This window comes from Balaenoptera acutorostrata, chromosome 13 (genome assembly GCF_949987535.1).
Source record: "Balaenoptera acutorostrata chromosome 13, mBalAcu1.1, whole genome shotgun sequence".
NCBI classification, from domain to species: domain Eukaryota; kingdom Metazoa; phylum Chordata; class Mammalia; order Artiodactyla; family Balaenopteridae; genus Balaenoptera; species Balaenoptera acutorostrata.
Genome location: NC_080076.1, coordinates 64,435,480 through 64,457,637, shown reverse-complemented (window position 1 = coordinate 64,457,637; position 22,158 = coordinate 64,435,480). Strand labels below are relative to the sequence as shown.

Sequence of the window (22,158 nt, the reverse complement as noted above, 5' to 3'; positions counted from 1 at the left end):
GAAGAGTATGTCTGGAATACAGGAGAGCCCTTAAGCTGTCTCTTAGAATTACCATGCCTTGTGATTAAAATCAGGGGAGAACCACAACCCAATCCAGGCAGGACTACTCATGGCAGGAATGAAGGTTTATGTCACACCACCGAGGAAAGAACCACGACCGGCTGAGGTGCTTACTAAAGGCAAAGGGAATGTGGAATGGATACTGGAAGAAGGTGGTTATAAATACCATCTATGACCACATGACCAGTTACAGACCCGAGGACTGCAATTGTCATGAGTATTTCCTCCTTATTTCTTTTGAGTATGTATGTATGTGTATCTCAAGTATCTCTGTTTTCTTCCCTCTCTGATCCCTTTATTATGTAACATAAGATGTATTGATTTTATACATCATACTTAGGTATTATTAACTTTTACATTTAAAGTTGTGGGATATCAAAGGAGAAGAGTAAAAAACACTCAAGGATTTTGATCCTCTTGTGAAGGGGTTAGTGATTTTTGGTTGTATGCGAGAGAGTTGTGTCATGTTAGATGGAATTGTGACCTTGTTATTGTCTTCTTTTGGTGATGAAGGTTTAAGGAGACCTTTATGATTGCCAAGTTGACAAGGAATTAGTTTTATGTGTCAACTTGACTGAGTCATGGGCTGCCCAGATATTTGAACAAGCATTATTCTAGGTGTTTCCATGAAGGTGTTTTTGAATGAGATTAACATTTAAATCAGTAGACTGAGCAAAGCAGATTGTCCTTCCTAATGTGGATGGGCCTCATCCAATCTGTTGAAGGCCTGAATAGAACAAAAAGCTGACTTCCTGTGAGTAAGAGAGAAAATTTTTCCTGATGGCTTTTGGACTGGAACATTGGCTTTTTTCCTGCCTTCGGAGTCAAATTGAAATATTGGCTCTTCCTGGGTCTCAAGCTTGCTGGCCTTTGGACTGGGAACCATTCCATCGGCTCTCCTGGGTCTCCAGCCTCCTAACTCACCCTGCAGGTTTGGGACTTATTGGTCTCCGTGACTGCATGAGCCAATTCCTTATGGTAAATCGCTTTCTGTATCAATATATACATCCTATTGGTTCTCTCTAGAGAGCCCTGACCTAATACACATTTGGTTAATCCTGACTGATATAGATTTAGTCACTGCTAGGTTAAATAGTTTGAAACCACTTTGGAAAGATTAATCCTGCATCACTGTATACAATGAATAGAAATGAAGAGATACTGGGGAAAGGAAGACCAGTTAGGCTCTTTCAGCTACCTAGGCAACAAGTTTCTCTGAGCTAGAAATATAAGTTAAGGAAACAGCAGAGCACATATCATATTTGTAGAACTGGTAATGGATAAAAGTACTTTGCAAGAGACTGTGGAAGAGAGTAGAATGCGTGAACTCTGAGGAACTCCATCATTTATGCAGCTGCAGGAGAAGATACCTACAGGCAGACTGAGGAGGAGGAGCTGCTGAGTTGAGAGGAAATCAGAAGTCCAGAGTCCTTAGAACAGAAGACTGTTGTCAGTTGTGTCTGATGCCACTGAACAGCCATTTGGGATGAGGACAGAGTTGTTCAATAGTTTTGGCATATAGAGATTGTTTGTGATTTTACCTGTGGTTTCAGGGGCTTCAGAAGATTAGATGCCAGACTGGAATGGCTTAAACAATGAATAGAAGGAGAGAAAAGAGAGACAGTGTATGTAAGACGGCCCCTTATGAGAAGCTTTGCTGGGAAAGGGAGCACAGAAACGGGATTGTGGCTGGAGGGGCATGAGAGGTTCAGGGAGAGTGGGATTGACCTTTGATAGGAAGAGAGACACTTCCTCCACTGTGAAAGGAAGGAAGGGCATAGTAAGTGTAGATGCCTATCATATTGTGCGTTTGAAGGTGGGAAAATGAGTGCATTTTCATCTAGGGACTTTCACTTTGCAGTGGAGTATGAAGGAGAGTTATCAGCTGAGACCCAGAGAGGCAGAAGGGGTGTTGGAGGTCTGCAGAGTTGAAGAACAGACAGCCCCTTGAGGTAAAGTCCTGAGTGGGGAAGGGGATGAAGCTTGCTGGGCAGCTCTGGGGTCCTTGCTAAGGTCGGAAGCCATCATTGGTGTTGGTATTTACTGTGGATTCTTTTTTTCAGCTCGGGTGTGGGTGGGGTAGGGATATAGATGGCTAGATTCATCCAAGCATGTAAGACTCTCAGTTAAATGTAACTTCTATGCGAGAATAATTGCATTAAGACCTTCTCGGCCTTGGGACTTACATGGTGGTCCAGTGGCTAAGACTCCACGCTCCCAATGCAGGGGGCCCAGGTTCGATTCCTGGTCAGGGAACTAGATCCCACATGCTGCAACTAAGAGTTCGCATGCCACAACTGAAAGATCCCGTGTGCTGCAACTAAATATCCCACACGTGGCAACAAAGATCCCGCGTGCTGCAACTAAGACCTAGCATAGCCAAATAAATAAGTAAGTAAATAAATAAATAAATCCTTCTCAGCCTTAAAAAGAATGTACTGAACATAATTTAACCTTTCTTGATGTCTAAGGTTTTCATTATATCAGCTATAATGCTCTGATTGGTTTTTTTTTTTTTTTTTAATTGTATAGCTACTTTATTTATTTATTTATTTTTATTTTTGGCTGTGTTGGGTCTTCGGTTCGTGCGAGGGCTTTCTCTAGTTGCGGCAAGTGGGGGCCACTCTTCATCGCGGTGCGGGGACCGCTCTTCATCGCGGTGCGCGGGCCTTTCACTATCGCGGCCCCTCCCGTTGCGGGGCACAGGCTCCAGACGCGCAGGCTCAGTAGTTGTGGCTCACGGGCCCAGCTGCTCCGTGGCATGTGGGATCTTCCCAGACCAGGGCTCGAACCCGTGTCCCCTGCATTAGCAGGCAGATTCTCAACCACTGCGCCACCAGGGAAGCCCCCGCTCTGATTGTTAAAGTGATTGCTCTAGGTTCAATTCGACGGGTTTTTATTACACATACATCACAATGCCAGGCTCTGCTGACATTGAACTGAAAGGTAAAATCCCTGCCCTAAGTAGTACCTGCCTGTGGTGAGAGTGTCCCTGGCTATGTGGACCTTCTGCCAGGGAAACACAGAACAGGTACCCTCTCCAGGACAGATGGGTGGATGGGGGTGGGGTGTCGAGGGAGGTTTGGTCCCCAGAAGAGGTGACCAAAGTAGTCAGCTGACTTGGAACTCAGAAGATCCATTGTCACACAAAACAACTTTGAAAATAGTGGTTAGAGTTCCAGTCAGACCATTAAAAACTAATGAAAATATTACATATTTTCAATGAGAAATATTACAAAAAAACAACCCAGTATTATTTAAAAATTAGAAGCTGAGAATTTATAAGCCTTTTATTCATTTTGAAACTTGTGTTGAGAAAATATTATTTCACTTGATAAGGTAGATTTCAGATTTTGTGGAGATTTTTTGACTGAATGCTTGAGTGCTTTTAAGGGCTATAATATATGCTGACAGTGACTCCATGTATTTAACTCATCGTCAAAACTTCTGTCTTTTCCTTTTCTTTGGTACCAAATAAACAACTTTAAAAAAACCCAACAACACAGCACTGACTATGGCTACAAATGGAATAAAGGGAAGGAAAGATGTATGCATGTCTGTATATTAACTGGATAAACATTGGAAAAGGGTGAGCTGGGGGCAGATAACATCTATTCAGTGCGTGTTAGAAGTCATGTACTAAGTACTTCCACATGTAGCAAATGCATTTAGTCTTAACAAAACCCCATGAGATGTAGATATCATTGATACCCATTTTACAGATAAGAAAATAAATAATTTAACTAAAATAAATATTTTTCCCTGAGTCAAATGGTTAGTGGTAAAAGTGGCAAAATCCTACATCTTTGGCTTTATTTCCTGTGTTCTTCCCTCCAAAATAGCTAAGGTAAAATGAGCTGTTGGCATTGTAAAAATTTTTTAAAAAGAGTTATTTATCTGTGATTTTTCTGAGCAGAAAAGAAGGTAGTGTTGAGGAATAAAGTAGACTTCCCTATATTGGCCAAAGCCCAAAGCATTTGTCAGGGTGATAGTAGACAGGGATGTATATTCAGTGTTCATAAATCAGGTTCATATTTCTTGGGAGATAGTAGTGGTGGAGGTGAGTGGCAGGGAGGATTATCTGTGCACTACACTGAAAGTTCAGAGTTTGAAAGTCTCTCACTTGTTTGCATCATATGAGGGATATGTGTTTCTAATAATTGAATGGAACTCAATGAGCGGTACGTATACAGCTATTAATAGATTTTGTTGTTGTTGTTATTTAAGCTTATGTTAGCTGCTACCAGTCACTGATTTTTTCAGTCTCAGATCCTTGGTATGTCTATGAAATCCCTAATTAGATAAGCATTGCCATAGGAGTTCTGAATGGATATGATCTTTTTTTTTTATTTTTTATTTTTTTTAAAATTATTTATTTATTTATTTATTTATTGGCTGTGTTGGGTCTTCGTTTCTGTGCGAGGGCTTTCTCTAGTTGCGGCAAGCGGGGGCCACTCTTCATCGCGGTGCGTGGGCCTCTCACTATCACGGCCTCTCTTGTTGCGGAGCACAGGCTCCAGACGCGCAGGCTCAGTAGCTGTGGCTCACGGGCCCAGTTGCTCCGCGGCATGTGGGATCTTCCCAGACCAGGGCTGGAACCCATGTCCCCTGCATTGGCAGGCAGATTCTCAACCACTGCGCCACCAGGGAAGCCCCTGGATATGATCTTTGATAACTCTGTCCGTTCTCAAAAATATCTTTTGGAAATGTGGAAAATCAACCTGGTTGGTATTGTTGGTATTTTATATAAATGGAGAATACAGATTTTAGTGTATGACATAAATCTAAGAAACATGAAAAGGGTTTGTGTATGTGTTATATACTGGTTTGAAGAAATCACACAAAAATTTCCATCTGAGATTTTTTAAAAAGCATAGTTGAGACTTTTAAATATCTCTTCAAATTTAATTTGTCATGTTTCTGAAATGGAATAAATTAGACCTAGCTTATATCATACTAAATATTTTATGCCTTACAGTTAGTTCTATAAAACTGTTGAGTAGTCCCTATTAACCACCTTCCTTAATGTTCCTAGGTTATTGAATCTTTGGGAATTATTATTTATAAGGCACTGGACTATGGCTTGAAGGAGAATGAAGAAAGGGAATTAAGCCCTCCCCTGGAGCAGCTCATCGATCGCATGGCCAACACGGTAGAGGCTGATGGCAGCAATGATGAGGGCTACGAGGCTGCAGATGAAGGTCTGGAGGAGGAGGAAGATGAGAAGAGAAAAATCTCAGCAATCCGGTCCTATAGAGATGTCATGAAGGTAAAGTTTACAATAGTACCTCTTTCTCTGAAGAATTGTTATTTCACTTTAAAAAACTGAATGGTGATTTAGCTTTTGATAATAGTTCTTAGACTTTCAGCTGTAAGTGAAATGTGTTCTAATTTCATTCTTTTACATGTAGCTGTCCAGTTTTCTCAGCACCACCTATTGAAGAGACTGTCTTTTCTCCATCATATATCCTTGCCTCCCTTGTCATAGATTAGTTGACCATAGGTGCGTGGTTTATCTCTGGGCTTTCTATCCTGTTCCATTGATCTATATTTCTGTTTTTGTGCCAGTACCATACTGTTTTGATTATTGTAGCTTTGTAGTATAGTCTGAAGTCAGGGAGCCTGATTCATCCAGCTCTGTTTTTCTTTCTCAAGATTGCTTTGGCTATTCAGGGTCTTTTGTGTTTCCATACAAATTAAAAATTTTTTTGTTCTACTTCTGTGAAAAATGCCATTGGTAATTTGATAGGGATTTCATTGAATCTGTAGATTAGAACACTCTCTAACACCATACACAAAAATAAACTCAAAATGGATTAAAGACCTAAATGTAAGTCCGGATACTATAAAACTTTTAGAGGAAAACATAGGCAGAACACTCTCTGACATAAATCGCAGCAATATCTTTTTTGATCCACCTCCTAGTGTAATGAAAATAAAAACAAAAATAAACAAATGGTACTTAATTAAACTTAAAAACTTTTGCATAGCAAAGGAAATTATAAACAAATGAAAAGACAACCCACAGAATGGGAGAAAATATTTGCAAATGAAGCAACCAACAGGGGATTAATCTCCAAAATATACAAATAGCTCATGCAGCTCTATATCAAAAAACCAAATAACCCAATCAAAAAATGGGCAGAAGATCTAAATAGACATTTCTCCAAAGAAGATAGACAGGTGTCCAAAGAGCACATGAAAAGATGCTCAACATCACTAATTATTAGAGAAATGTAAATCAAAACTATAATGAAGTATCACCTCACACTGGTCAGAATGGCCATCATCAAAAAAATCTACAAACGATAAATGCTAGAGAAGGTGTGGAGAAAAGGGAACCCTTCTACACTGTTGCTGGGAATGCAAATTGGTATAGCCACTATGGAGAATAGTATGGAGGTTCCTTAAAAAACTAAAAATAGAGTTGCCATATGATCCAGCAGTCCCACTCCTGGGCATATATCTGGAGAAAACCATAATTCAAAAAGATACTTGCACTCCAGTGTTCATTGCAGCATTATTTACAGTAGCCAAGACATGGAAGCAGCCTAAATGTTCATCGACAGATCAATGGATAAAGAAGATGCGGTGTATATATATAGTGGAATGTTACTCAGCCATAAAAAGAATGAAATAATGCCATTTGCAACAACATGGATGGACCTAGAGATTAACATACTAAGTGAAGTAAGTCAGAGAAAGACAAATATTATATGATATCACTTATATGTGGAATCTAATTAAAAAATGATGCAAATGAAAAAACAAATGAAGTGAATAAGGAACTAAAAATACTCGATTCTGTGATAAATGAAGAGTAAAAAGTTTTCCATTAAGAAACAAAACTGGGACTTCCCTGGTGTGGCAACGGTTAAGAATCCACCTGCCAATGCAGGGGACACGGGTTTGAGCCCTGGCCCGGGAAGATCCCACATGCCGTGGAGCAACTAAGCCCGCAAGCCACAACTACTGAAGCCTGAGCGCCTAGAGCCCGTGCTCTGCAACAAGAGAAGCTGCTGCAACGAGAAGCTCGCGCACTACAACGAAGAATAGCCCCCGTTCACCGCAACTAGAGAAAGCCCGCGCACAGCAACGAAGACCCAACACAGCCATAAATTAAAAAATAAATAAATAAATTTATAAAAAAAAAAGAAAGAAACAAAACTGTGTATACCTCTGAAACTGAGCTAACAGTTTTTGGTAGTGGTTTAGTGGGTATTTGTGGGGGGGAACAGGGCATGGTGAAGGAGGAGGGTACACCCACCCACCCAACCATGTCAGTAGCTTAACCCTGTCACCAGTCAAATGACAGATGTCATGGCCAGATTGCTCTTGCTCTACAGATTTGGAAGGTGAGGCATGGAGAGTCATTGGAATCTTACAGTTCTACTCAGTGACATTCAGTATGTTAACTTATAAAACAAAGATTCTTGGACATTCATCAGTTTGAACTGAGAACTCTTACGCTGTTTTATTGTTTTTTTTAATTTGAGCTACTATGTCTGCCCTCCTATCTTATTTCTATCATAATATGAAAAATAAACAATTAAAATGCTTTTTTAGAAAGGTTTTATAGATTGAAGGAAAACTAAGTTTACCAATTCCATTCTTAGGAATTTTATTGGAGAATATCATATACTCACCCCTTGTTTTTTAGTTTCTATGTTAACCAAAACTGATCAGTAAAAATTTCCACATCTGTAACAATATGTTCTGAATATTTGTTTTAGCTACATGAGAAGAAAAATAATTGCTGAAACATTTGACAAGTAAACTGAATTTTATATATCATAAAACCCATTATTCATGGCCAAATAGTGACACATAGGAGTTTGTGATTTGCTCAGTGGGTTGAAATCTTCAATTAGTAAATTGGCTCCTGTTTACATTGTTGGAAGAGAAGACAAGAATTAACTGAAGAAATATATGCTTTCTCCTTGTTGAAAGTGGAAATGTGAAACTAAGTTTGAATAATATAAATAATAGAATATTTAGGAACTTGGAGACAATTTGTTTTTTTTTTTTTTAAAGATTTATTGATTGATTGATTGCTATGTTGGGTCTTTGTTTCTGTGCTAGGGCTTTCTCTAGTTGCGGCAAGCGGGGGCCACTCCTCATCGCGGTGCGCGGGCCTCTCACTATCGTGGCCTCTCTTGTTGCAGAGCACAGGCTCCAGACGCGCAGGCTCAGCAGTTGTGGCTCACGGGCCCAGTTACTCCGCGGCATGTGGGATCTTCCCAGACCAGGGCTCGAACCCGCGTCCCCTGCATTGGTAGGCAGATTCTCAACCACTGCGCCACCAGGGAAGCCCGACAATTTGTTTTTAATTCTTAGTGAGGAAGACCTTTTTATTGTGTAACTTTTCCCCTGAACAGTTGTTTATTCTTACCAGTCTTTCAATTTGGTATATGGTGTGTTACACTTGAAAATTACTTTCACATCCATTGTTATCTGAGACTTATGGTAACACTGTGAGGTATTGGGTTGGCATTGTTATACCCATTTTACAAATGAAAGGACTAAGGCTCAGAGAGGCATGTGACTTGCCCAGCTTCTTTGAACTGAGTGAATGCGAGGAAGTTAAATTCAGAGGTTTATAGTCAGGTAGGACTTAGATTGGAACCCTGGTTTTGCCATTTTTGTACCAATTGTTTTACCCTGGATTATTTAATCCTATGATCCTTATTCTTATGTAAAGAGAGACTATCTGCCTGATTGAGTTTTGTGCAGATTAAATTAAATAACATAATTAATATAAAGTACCTAGTATAGTGCTTGTCATGAATAAAAATTTAATAGCATTTACTATATGCCACGCATTTTTCTAGGTGCTAGTGATACACCAGTAACAACATACAATTGGTCCCTGTTTTTATGGTTCTTAATTGTAATGGAGAAAAACAGGATATAAACAAGTAAAGTATAAACACATATATCATTTTTTTCTGAGTCATTCCAAGGCTTTTTGCCACTGCATATAGGTCAGAATAAATTGCAGGCACAAATTTATGTCAGCGATAGAATGTGTTCTTCTCTTAAATTAAGAATATAACACCTAAAATATTTTTCTTTCAGATTGTTTGTTGAGAAACATACAGAACTCAGTGGAGCCTTTCAGGAAGTATTAAGAAAAGATCATTCTTAAAAATTATTTTTGTATATATAAATATATCCTAGAAAAGATTCCTTCAGTTAACATTAGTTGAAAAGAAAAGGGATTGTTGACATGAAGTAAACGGTGGTGGTGATGGAGAGTGAAGTATGCAGGCAAGGAAGATTAAGGAGACCAGGGGCAGGATGATGGAAGAGGAGGACGTGAGACAGTGTGTGGAGAGGAAGAGTGAAAGGAGTGTTTGAGAAATGAATGAAGTTAGTATGAGAATAGCACATGAGCAAAGTTCTTCATTTGAGACGAATGTAAAAGTCTCAGCTTACTCATGCATTCATTTACCTTCTCAGATATTTAGGAAGCATTTAGTGTGCCTTCCTTGTGCTGAGCGCTCTATCAGATGCTTGGAGATGAACTTAACTAGGGTTAAATGAACCCCAGTGAGGTAAATATTATGGACCTGGTGTCTGGGACCATACTAGCCCATACACCTTGGTGTAAATTAGCAATCTGCTTTCCTTCTTCAGGATACTGTACTTCCATCTGTAAGAGAATCGTAATAAATAAAAGTTTGCAATGTCTGTAATGTGGAGGATGTCCTTCTAGAAGGGGTACCCTTACGAATAATCTGAACATATGAAAGTAGTGGGCCAGCACAGGTTCATGGGAGGCTTGTAGGGCACAGAGAGGGGCACTGAACTCAGCCTGGTGGATCCTGGTTCTCTTACACAATACAGTCCCCCTAATAATCAGGGAACGCAAATAAAGCAATACCATTTGCCATTCTTTTGAAAGCAAGAATTTACTTTTGTTGAAATTAGAAATTATGGTAAATTTTTTTGCTCAGTAATTGATAGCTGCAGTGTAAATTTACATAGCTCTTACATAAAATAATTTGACAGTATATTAAGAAGTCTAAAACTGTTCACTATTTATAATAGCAGAATGCTAGAAATATCCCAGATGTCCATTAATAGGGAAATGGTGAATTAACTGTGGTACAGCCAACTAGTGGCGTACTATATCACTATCAAAAGGGCTGCGGAAAGATCTCCAGGATATATCATTTACATCAGAAAACAAGGTGTAGAAAATTATGTATAGTATGCCAGCATTTATCTAAGAAAATGTATGGATAAGAATATATATAGAGTATTTGTTTATATTTTTTTTAAAAAAGAGGAAAGATAAACCAGAGTAGAAACCAGGACAGGCATTAAAGCTACACATCTATGAGTGTACTTGATTCTGTGGATTTGATTTAGAAACCATATAAATATTTTACATAATTATGAAACAAAACTGAATATAGAAATATAATCCCCCCAAATCCAAAGCAAACTGAGCCTGTTACCGCATCAGAAACGTGACCATATAGACAGACCTGGAAAGCAACGATCACATAGTAGCAGTGAGCACAGCTGCCACCAGCTCATGGTCTCCGAATACCATTCCCTACTAAAAGAATTCCAGAATTCCTTAGAGAAATGGCTAATTCCAGATCTGGGAAGGAAATGTGTAAAATAGCCTGGAACATCTTGTCATACCAGAAAGCAAACAGACTATCCAAGATTACTAAATTAAGTAAAAAGGACTCAGAAGCCAACTCAGGGAGGCTCCTGCATTGGTCAGATGGAAGAACTTGATCATCAATAAGAATAATAGCTGTGATGGATTAAAGCAGACCAAATATTCTGCATTCTCTGGACACATAAGTAATAATTAATAAAACCCTTTTGGTCACCTTTAGCAGTTGTTCAGTTGTTAACCAACTTGTTAACCCATTTATTATTTTGACAACTGGCGTATAGACAGAATCCATTCTGCCTTTTCCATAAGGACACCACCTCAGGGCAACCAAAGAGTTTTGGATGAATGTCTCTTTATAAAAGTATTCCAACTAATAAATGAAAGGGAAGTGATAGGGATTGCAAAATGGTAATATTCTGATTCTACAAAATAATAGCATTGTGGCATCACAAGAAACCAGCAGATTTTCTGTGCCTCCGATGGAAGTTTACAGCACCACCTGCAAAGTCTTCTTGCCAAATAAACAATCTGATCAAGGCTCTAGATCTAACTAATCTAACTACCAATTTATAGGAAGTCCAGGGGACAGAAACATTTAAAATAACACCATAGGGACGCAATCAGCAAAATCAGATTGTGGGAAACTATGGCACAAATCACATAATTTCTTCAACAGGTAACTTACAAATTAAAAGGAAGGGGAGAGAGGAAAAACAGAGATTAAAAGAGACTTAATACATACCAATTGCAGTAGAATGAACCTCAATTAAAAGAAATAAATTATGAAACTGCATATACATTTGAGATAATCAGGAAAATTTGACCTCTTACTCTATAGTTGATGATATTAGGAATTATTCATATTTTAAAATATGATAATAGTATTGTGGTTATATTTTTTAAAAAAGAACTCATCATTTAGTGATATATGCTGAAATATTTACATGTGAAATTCAGATATCTGGGATTTGCTGTAAAATAATCCTGGAGGGTGAGGCTTAAGTGGATGAGGATGTAGATAAAACAAGATTAGCCATGAATTGATAATTACTAAATTGGGTGATGGGTACACTGTAATTCATTATACTATTCACCTTGTTTTTTATATGTTTGAAATTTTTTCACATAGTAATACTACTATTAGGAATTTTTCAAAGAGGTCAATTTTTTTTTGCTTTCCAGTTCCTGTGGACTTTTTTTAAATTTTATTTTATTTATTTATCAAAGAGGGCAATTTTTTAAACTCAGATAGAACTGACATGTAACATTATATTAGTTTCACTTGTACAATATGTATAATGATTCCCTATTTGTATAAATTGCAAAATGATCAGCACAGTAAGGCTAGTTAACATCCATCACCACACATAGTTACAAATTTTTTTTCTTGTGATGAGAACTTTTAAGCTCTACTCTTTTAGCAGCTTTCAAATATATAATACAGTATTGTTAACTATAGTCACCATGCTGTACATTACATCCCTAGGACTTACTTATTTTATAACTGGAAGTTTGTACCTTTTGACCACCTTCACCATTTCACCCACCCTGTACCCCCAAGCCCCAACCACTGGCATCACCAATCTGTTCTCGGTACAAAGAGATGTTTTTTAAAACAAAATGTTACATAGATACATGGAGATGTGTATCACAGCATTATTTATACTGTTCTGAAACTGGAAATAAATGACTCACAAAGAAATGGTATATCAACTACATGGATTATCATATGGTCTTTAAATTATAATTATGTGGGTTATGAAGCAATATGGGAAATTTTTGTTTTAATAAATGGAAAAAAGACCACAAAATTCTGCGTGTACTGCTATGTGTATAAAGAAGAGACTGTGCTCGGGAATAAAGATGCAGACCTACTAGAGAATGGACTTGAGGATACGGGGAGGGGGAAGGGTAAGCTGGGACAAAGTGAGAGAGTGGCATGGACATATATACACTACCAAACGTAAAATAGATAGTGGGAAGCAGCCGCATAGCACAGGGAGATCAGCTCGGTGCTTTGTGACCACCTAGAGGGGTGGGCTAGGGAGGGTAGGAGGGAGGGAGATGCAAGAGGGAAGAGATATGGGGACATGTGTATATGTATAACTGATTCACTTTGTTATAAAGCAGTAACTAACACACCATTGTAAAGCAATTATACTCTAATAAAGATGTAAAAAAAAAAAGAAATGGTAGGTGAGTTATGGTTTTCAATAAATCTATAATGTATAAAAAAAAAGACACTGCTGATTTATGATTTACCATAAATGGTATTAATGGCATTGTGATTCAGGGGGAATCATATGGCTTCAGAAATTCCATTCCTCTTATTGTTTAGCATTTGTATAATAAATAAAATATTGTAAAATTTTAGTATGGCTATATTAAGTTATTGCCCATGAATAGTTTTATAAGTTATATTTCCAGTGTTAATTCATACTTTCAAACAAAATCTGGCATGTTTCTGTAAATATAAGAATATAGTTTACAAATAATAAGCCCTACTTATAAAAAGCTAATATGTTTTTGGTTTGCCACATAATGTCAGAATTTGCATGCTATTTTGAAAACTCATCAGGAGAAAAATCTAAGAAAAGGATAGTACTGTAGAGTGTGATTAAAAATAGAAAAAAAAAACCTATATTATTTAATTTTTTTTAAAGATTTGTTTTTTGATGTGGACCACTTTTTAAAGTCTTTATTGATTCCGTCACAATATTGCTTCTGTTTTACATTTTTTGGTTTTTTGGCTGCAAGGCATGTGGGATCCCTGGTCCCCGACCAGAGATCGAACCCGCACCGTCTGCATCGGAAGGCAAAGTCCCAACCACTGGACCACCAGGGAAGCCCCTAATTTTATTATACCAAGCTAGATTAGTCTAGTGCACAGTTTATCTTCATCTTCAAATTGCACATGTATTACAGACAGCTGAAGTGGAATGAGTCTGTTATTTTCATTTGTGTATAAATTTGACCTAGGTTTAATGGAGTATATCCAAGGGAAGCCATAATGTTTGTTTGAGCTTGTCTGTTACTGAGTGAAGGTGTGTTAACATAGGTTAGTTGGGTGACCATAGTCCATCAGTCAAATTAGAGTGACTCCAAGGAACAAACTGCAGTTCTCTGTACTTCAAAATGTTTGTTCTCTAAGTTTTGAAATTTGCTGGGAACATGCTAATTTTCTCACTGGTTTAGCCAAAAATTTAGTAACTTATCCTAACTAACTATATGATGCTACATTTAATGAAGATGATCTTTGTTATTATCTTTGTTATTAATTTCTTATGACAAATGCATGATTATACTCACTAGGCAAAACATTTTAATTATGGTTTAAAATTATATTCTACTTAGATTTTTGCAAATAAAATTCTAAGCTTTGTGAACTGAATGTTTTTTAAAACATTTGAATTTTAGCAGTTGAGAATAAATTATGAGGAAATTTGGAGTCTAATATTATCAACAAAAGACTGTGATATAAAACCTAAATATATCAGAAGATATAATTTTGATTATGCCTTTTTCTCTTCTAAGGTGATATTATTTACACACACTGCAGTATGTGTCTCCAGACATAAAGAGTGACTTGGATTGCTGAACACTTCGTAATTTAGTTTAAACAAAAACTGTATTCTCAATTCATTGTGCCAAAGTTTTAAAAAAACTTTATGGTCTTTTACTGTGTAGTATTTTGACGCTAATTAGGATAAAAGGCCAATGGATAATAGAATTTCTGGCATACATCTTTGATTTGATATCAGATAAAGATTTTTTTCCTAGTTGGTACATTGCTTCAAAATACAATTGCTAACTTATTTGACCAAAAAATGTTTCCAAGTGTTAGAAAGTATTGTAGGCTGTCTTTTTTCTAATCACATCAGTCTAGCCCAGGTTTGCTGATAATTTCAAGTTTTGTTGAAAATATATAACAAGGTCTTGTGTGTAACGAAGTTTTCAGAAAATTAATTTCGATTCTGACAATATTATTAATGATTCTATACAGAGAATTCAGATAATGGAGTTGTCAGATAGACTTTTAATTGATGTTCAGGATTCTAAGAGTCAGGATTGAAACGTTGAGTAGAGAACTGGAAAATATATAGAAAGAACCAAATGGAAATTTGAGAATCAAAAAATGAAGTAACTGAAATAAAAGTTTAGTGGATGGGTTTAATAGACTAGACGGAGCTGAAGAGAGAATGAAGTGGAACGTTGTCAATAGAAAATATTCAGAGTGAAGCACAGACACAAAAAGAATAAAAAGTACAGAATAGAGGGTAAACTACAAAGGCAGTACACATAATTAAAGTCCCAAGGAGAGCCAAAGAAGAGAGAGGACGGAAGGCATACTTGAAGACATACTAAGAATTTCCCAAAACAATGCAAAACACTATGCTGCAGATTCTGGAAGCCCCACAAACAAAAAGAACAAGATAAATTAAATGGAAAACAATCTAGTTTCATACTTAAACTGCTAAAAACCACAAGCAGAGAGTCTAAAATCAAGCCAGAGAAAAAACTGGACTGCACCTGACTTCTCAACAGAAACAATGGAATCTAGAAGACAGACTGGAATGACATTGTCAAAGTTCTAGAAGAGAACCTAAAATTCTTTACCTAGTGAAGTATCTTTCCAGATTAAAGGTAAAGTAGTTCTTTTCCTGACCAAAAAAGCAGTGGCCTAGAGTAGGAGTTGGGGAGTCATCAGCCTTATAAGTAGCATTTAAAGCAGTTAGAGTAGACAAGATCAGCTAAGGTGAGTAGAGAGAAACCCAAAGATCCAAGATTGAACCCTGAAAACTCCAGCATTTTGGTTTAGCTTAAAATTTATTCGTAGAACAGCGAAGGTAGGTTAAGTAAGATATTATAGCCTAGTCTTCTCCTTTTAGAAATAAGCTGAAACCCAGCAACGTTAAATAAATTGTCCAAGGTTATATAATGGCATGTTGACAGATATGGGACAGAACCTGTTCCTTCTAATTGTGTCCCTCTGCCCCCAAACTATCCCCTCTTTGGTAACTGTAGAAGATGATTTTGTTGCATGCTTACTGAATACTATGCTCTATGCTTAAGCACTTTAAGAACATTATTTCCTTTAATGGAAGAGTAATATACTCTCATTCTAGGGTGGAGTACATAAGGACTTGGGCTGTAGAGTTAGACTGCCTGGGTTCATTTCCAGTTCTACTGGCTCGCTGTGTGGGCTTGGGTAAATTATTTAGCTATTCTAAATCTCTAAATTGGGTTGTTGTAAGGATTAGATGTGAAGATGCATATAAACACAAAGAATAAAATAAATACCAAGTAATTCATTGACACTGAAATAACCACTGGGGTTATTTTTCCTCTGAGGGATTATTTCTCCTCTGTCTCAATGGAAGCTTTGTGGAATTTCGTTGTTCTTTTAAAATTTTTTATACATTTAAAAATTGTGGTAAAATACACATAAGATTTACCATTTAAACCATTTAAAGGTGTACGATTTAGTGCCATTAAGTACATTCACAATACTGTCCAGCCATCACCACTGTCTAGTTCCAGAGCTTTTTCATTATCCCAGATGGAAACCTCATACCCATCTCTCCCCATCCCTCCTCCTTCAGCCCCTGGCAACCACTAATCAGCTTTCTATCTCCGTGGATTTATGTATTCTGGGTATTTTATATGAGTGGAATCATACAGTATGTAACCTTTTGTGTCTGACTTCTTAGACTTAGCATAATATTTTTAAGGTTCATCCATATTGTAGCATGTGTCAGTACCTTTTTCCTTTCTGTGGCTTAGTAAGATTCCATTTTGTGAATATACCACATTTTGTTTATTCATTCATCAGTTTAGAACACTGGAATTCTTTCCACCTTTCCACCTTTTGGCTGCTATGAATAGTGCTGGTATGAACATTTGTGTTCCAGTTTTGTTTTTGTTTCAATTCTTTTGGGTATATACCTAGGAATGGAGTTGCTGGATCACATGGTAGTTCTATCTTTAACTTTTGAGGAACCATCAAGCCATTTTTCACCGTGGCTTCACCATTTTACATTCCCACCAGCAATACACAAGGGTTCCAATCTCTCCACATTCTTGCCAACACTTATTTTCCATTTTTTGTTTGTTTTTATAGCCATTCTAGTGGATGTGAGTAGTATCTAATTGTGGTTTTGATTTGCATTTTCTAATGACCAGTGATGTTGAGCATCTTTTTATGTGCTTTTTGGCCATTTGTATACCTTCTTTGGAAAAATGTCTAGTCAAGTCAATTTTTAAATTAGATTGTTTATCTTTTGTTGAGTTTGAGTTCTTTATGTATTCTGGATACTAGATCCTTATTAGATATATGATTTGCAAATATTTTCTCTGATTCTGTGGGTTATCTTTTCACTCTCTTGATAGTGTCCTTTGATGTACAAAAATTTTTAACTTTGATGAAGTCTAATTTATCCATTTATAGGCATACCTCGGAGATATTGCAGGTTTAGTTCCAGACCACTGCAATAAAGCAAATATTGCAATAAAGCGAGTTACATGAATATTTTGGGTCCGCACTGCATATAAAAGTTATGTTTATGCTATACCGTAGTCTATTAAGTTGTAATTGCATTATGTCTAAAACAGTGTACATACCTTAATTTAAAAATGTAAAACAAAAAAAATTACAATAGTAATATCAAAAATCACTGATCACAGATCACCATAATGAATGTAATAATAATGAAAAAGTTGGAAATATTGTGAGAATTACCAAAATGTGACATAGAGACAAGAAGTGAATAAATGCTGTTGGAAAAATGGCACTGATATACTTGCCCAATGCAGGGTCGCTACAGACTTTCAATTTGTAAAAAAACACAATATCTGCGATGCACAGTATAGTACAATAAAACAAGATATGCTGTTTATTGTGCTTTTGGTATCATATCTTAAAAACCAGTACTGAATCCATGACCATGAAGGTTTACGCCTATGGTTTCGTCTAAGAGTTTTATAGCTTTGGTTCTTATATTTAGGTCTCTGATCCATTTTGAGTTAATATTTATGTATGGTGTGAGATAGGGGTACCACTACTTCTTTTTTTTTTTTTTTTTTTTTTGCATGTGGATATCCAGTTTTCCCAGCATCATTTGTTGAAGAGAATATTCTTTCCCTACTTAATGGTCTGGGCACTTCCGTGAAAAATCAATCAATCATAGATATATGGGTTTATTTCTGGACTCAGTTCTATTTCATTGATCTGTATGTTTGTCCTTATGCAAGTACCACTTTGTTTAGATTACTATAACTTTGAGGTAAGTTTTGAAATTTGGAAGTGTGAGTCTTCTAGCTCTGTTCTTTTCAGGATTGTCTCAGCTATTTGGGGCCCCTTGCAATTCCATATGAACTTTAGGATCAGCTTTTCCATTTCTTCAAAAAAGGCCTTTGGGAATTAGTTAGGGATTGCATTCAATCTGTAGATCATTTTGTGTAGTATTACTGTCTTAACAATATTAAGTCTTCCAACCCATGAATACGGGATGTCTTTCCATTTATGTAAGTCTTCTTTAATTTCTTTCATCAATGCTTTAGAGTTTTCAGTGTGTAAGTCTTGCACCTCCTTGGTTAAATTTATTCCTTAGTATTTTATTTTTTTGCTATTTAAAAAAAATGGTATTGTTTTCTAAATTTCATTTTCTGATTGTTCATTAGTATTGTATAGAAATAGAACTTTTTGTGTTGATCATGTATCCCACAACTTTGCTAAAATTGCTTCTTCTAATAGTTTTTGTGGATTTTCTTATACATATAAGATTATATCATGTGCATTAAAAAAATTTTAGACTTTTACACCAGTGTTTTCCAAGTTGCAGGGCACAGCCTGTTAATGGGTTGTGAAATCAATTGAATGTGTAAGTTTTGTTTTGTGAAATTTTTGTGTATAAAACATATACATATGCATGTGTTTGAATCCTTATGTAAAATGTATTTCTATTTATTTATTTATTTAATTTTTGGCTGCGTTGTGTCTTCGTTGCTGCACGCGGGCTTTCTCTAGTTGCAGCAAGCAGGGGCTACTCTTCATTGCGGTGTGTGGGCTTCTTATTGTGGTGGCTTCTCTTGTGGAGCACAGGCTCTAGGCGCACGGGCTTCAGTAGTTGTGGCACGCGGGCTTCAGTAGTTGTGGCACACGGGCTTGGTAGTTGTGGCTCATGGGCGCTAGAGTGCAGGCTCAGTAGTTGTGGCTCACGGGCTTAGTTGCTCTGCGGCATGTGGGATCTTCCCAGACCAGCACTTGAACTCGTGTCCGCTGTATTGGCAGGCGGACTCTGAACCACTGTGCCACAGGGAAGCCCCCTAAAATGTATTTCTTACTGTGAATTACAGTCAAAAATGTTATGCCATATTCAGAACATATAATTGGAATATAAAATTGTGGGATTAGTGAAAGGTGAAAGTCCTAGCAGATGCCTTTCATAACCTTGGAAATGATAATTCTATATGGGAAGCTGTTTTCTGTGTACAAAAATAATTGAGCAAAAAATATACTTTCTGTTCATTGGTCACTTTGTGAATAATTAAGCTTGTGAGATTTTTGCTTTTCATGCTCCCGAGGAATCAATTCTTAGCCTGTTTTTGGTACTGTGGAAAAAGTTTCTTACTGAAACCCAAGATATTTTCCTGAGAATGTATTTTATTAAAGATAGTAATCTAACTATTAAATTGCATACAATACTTACTACAAATGAAAAAATAACAGAAAGACACATTATGAAAGATATTATAAGCTATAAAGATATCTTTTACTCTCCAAAAGATACAAGTTATTAAATATAATAAATGTGTATTTTCAGTAATTGTATTAATGTCAAGTTTACTGAATATAGTAAAGAATAAGGGAGAACTTACAACTTTTTAATGCAAATGAAGTACCTTAAAACATAACTGTTGTACACAGATACAAAACTATTATTTTATAGAAAGATAAAATTATCTTTTTAATAAAATGCACTAGGCTCTTGACAGGATGTCTTTTCCAATCTAATAAGCTGTGTTTGATTTTTCTAAATTGTTGTGCGTGATGTTAAATTGCATCTTTTACCTACAAGTAGTTTTGTGGGGGTTATGGGCTGTTTATTGTAAAGGACGTTAGGACTGTTGCCCTCTGCCCTCTGCCCTCTTTCCTCCACTCCCCATCTACTGACGAGGTATCTTCCCAGTGGTCCACATGTCTTCCTGACATTCTTTTTACTAAATTATATGACTCAGTGTGTATTAGAATGATCCTGGGCTTCAGAATCACATAGGACTGTGTCAAATTCTCCTTCTCCCTTAGGTTAACTTTATGACTGTGGACAAGTCACTTGACTCCCCTGAAGCCTTAGTTTCTGTTGCTATATAACGGTGCTAATTCAGGGTTACGTTGAAGAGTAAATGGTATTATGCTGTGTATATGACATGTCAAACATGGCATGATAAATACTCAATAAATGGTAGCTATTAAAATACTTGAGTTCTGATCAGTACTCGGTAATTGGTAGTTCCCTTTCTACTCCCAACCAAAACTTTTACATATGCCCTATCATTTTCAAGTAGAAGCTAACTAATTCTAGTAAGCTCATCTGTGCTGCTGGTTGTTTGTTAGTTACTGGACCACTTTTTCCATATAATTGTGTGGACTTTACTGGTCGTCTTGTGATGCATTAAGCTTTGGGTGATGGGAATTGTGGGGTTGCCTTGCTGTCTGATATGAAAATGTGAATATACTGGGTGTGTCTGTTTTTAAGGTACAAAAACCCCACTGATAATAAAAAAGCACCTTTATTTTCCTCTTCTGTAGTTATGTGCTGCTCATCTCCCAACTGCATCAGAGGCACCAAATCATTATCAGGCAGTGTGTCGTGCACTGTTTGCAGAGACAATGGAGCTGCATACATTTCTGACTAAAATTAAGAGTGCAAAGGAGGTAAGTACTACTGCTTTCCTATTTAATGGCATTGTGAAAGAGAAACCTGAATTTTCAACATTGCCTATCATATTATTTAAAATATTTATTGCCATCCTTCTGATGAGTGCTGAAAATCATTCAGGAAAGAAGCAACTTCGGCAGAATTAAATCTGTTCTATAAAATGTTACCGTGTGAATCCATTTAATAAAACAAAGATTTTCATAAAGCTTCCTTACAAATGGAAAATAAATGTTACTGAACTGGTTTAGTCAGTTTTCCATATAACTTGCTTTTCACCCTCTTTCTGCCACTCTTCTTTTGTCCATTGTAAAACATGTTAGTGTGTCTTTCAGGAAGGCATAAGGACGCAGAGAGGAAGCTACACATCTGATAATTTAACTTTTATAGTGGATGTGATTAAATATTTAATGCGGGAGATGTGAATTAACTTTCAGATAATCCAGAACCTCATTTTAGCTATTTTATTTATTATCTATCAGTGTCTATGAGTTAAAAATACTATGTGTACCCACCCACAGTGGGCCAGTAGTCACTGCATGAGGCAGGGGCTGGCGGCCAACCAGGCCGGGGTCCTGCCCCACTCACCAGCGCACCCACAGCAGTCAGCCCTGCCACAACTGAAGGCCCATGCAGCCCACAGAGGGTCACTTCTGTCGCATATAGCCCTGGTGCCCAGAGGGGAGTGTGCTGCTGGGCCCCATAGAATGTCTCCTATAGAAGGCCACTTATCCAAGAATGGGAAACACAGCTGACCTACTTAATACATAAAAATAAACCTTCCAAACTCTGTACTATGGAATAGAGAGACTACAGAGGCAGGGTGGGGGGTAGAGGGAGCTTTCCCTTTTTACTTTAATATAACTTCTGTATTTTTCAATTTTTATAAAATTTTGTGTAATAAAAACATTTTAGTTGAAAAAAAAGTACGTGTAGAGTCCAAAGAGAATCATTCTAATTTATTTACAAGGTGAATTGCCGTATTTTACATCCCACAGACAGTTGTGAAGATTCTTGAGATCTGTGTAAAGCACCTGGCACATAGTAAGAGCTCAGTACATGATCAGTGGTGGGTATCATTTCTTTTGTGACTGAAGTATGGAGTTTATCTGAAACACTAGTTTAAAACCCACGATGGCACAGAGTTTGGGGAGAGACACATATGGGATGTGTAAGGGAGGAAGGAAAATACTAACCTATATTAAATAAAGTATGACTAATTAGTTCTGGTAATATGTAAGTTTATTCAGATCACCCTTAATAAATCACCTTAAAAAAATCCATTTTATATGTATGAATAAGAGCTCCAAGCATTCCTCTTTAGTTCTAACCAGGATACTGCTTATAGTCTGTCTTTTTTTTAACATCTTTATTGGAGTATAATTGCTTTACAATGGTGTGTTAGTTTCTGCTTTATAACAAAGTGAATCAGTTTTACATATACATATGTTCCCATATCTCTTCCCTCTTGCATCTCCCTCCCTCCTGCCCTCCCCACCCCACACCTCTAGGTGGTCACAA

General features: G+C 37.0%; 2 protein-coding genes across 9 annotated transcripts in view; one reads left to right on the top strand and one right to left on the bottom strand.

The window, feature by feature from the left end:
* PRELID3A (PRELI domain containing 3A) overlaps nt 1-22,158 on the bottom strand; it is a 206,880-nt gene that overhangs the window by 31,729 nt on the left and 152,993 nt on the right. The window lies entirely within an intron of this gene.
* Nucleotides 1-22,158, top strand: part of SPIRE1 (spire type actin nucleation factor 1) — a 216,406-nt gene that overhangs the window by 117,996 nt on the left and 76,252 nt on the right. For all 7 annotated transcript variants that reach the window (XM_057526508.1, XM_057526507.1, XM_057526506.1 and 4 more), the window contains 2 exons: nt 5,096-5,329; nt 20,511-20,636. In XM_057526508.1, the coding sequence (XP_057382491.1) occupies nt 5,096-5,329; nt 20,511-20,636 (360 nt within the window). The remainder of the gene's footprint in view (nt 1-5,095; nt 5,330-20,510; nt 20,637-22,158) is intronic.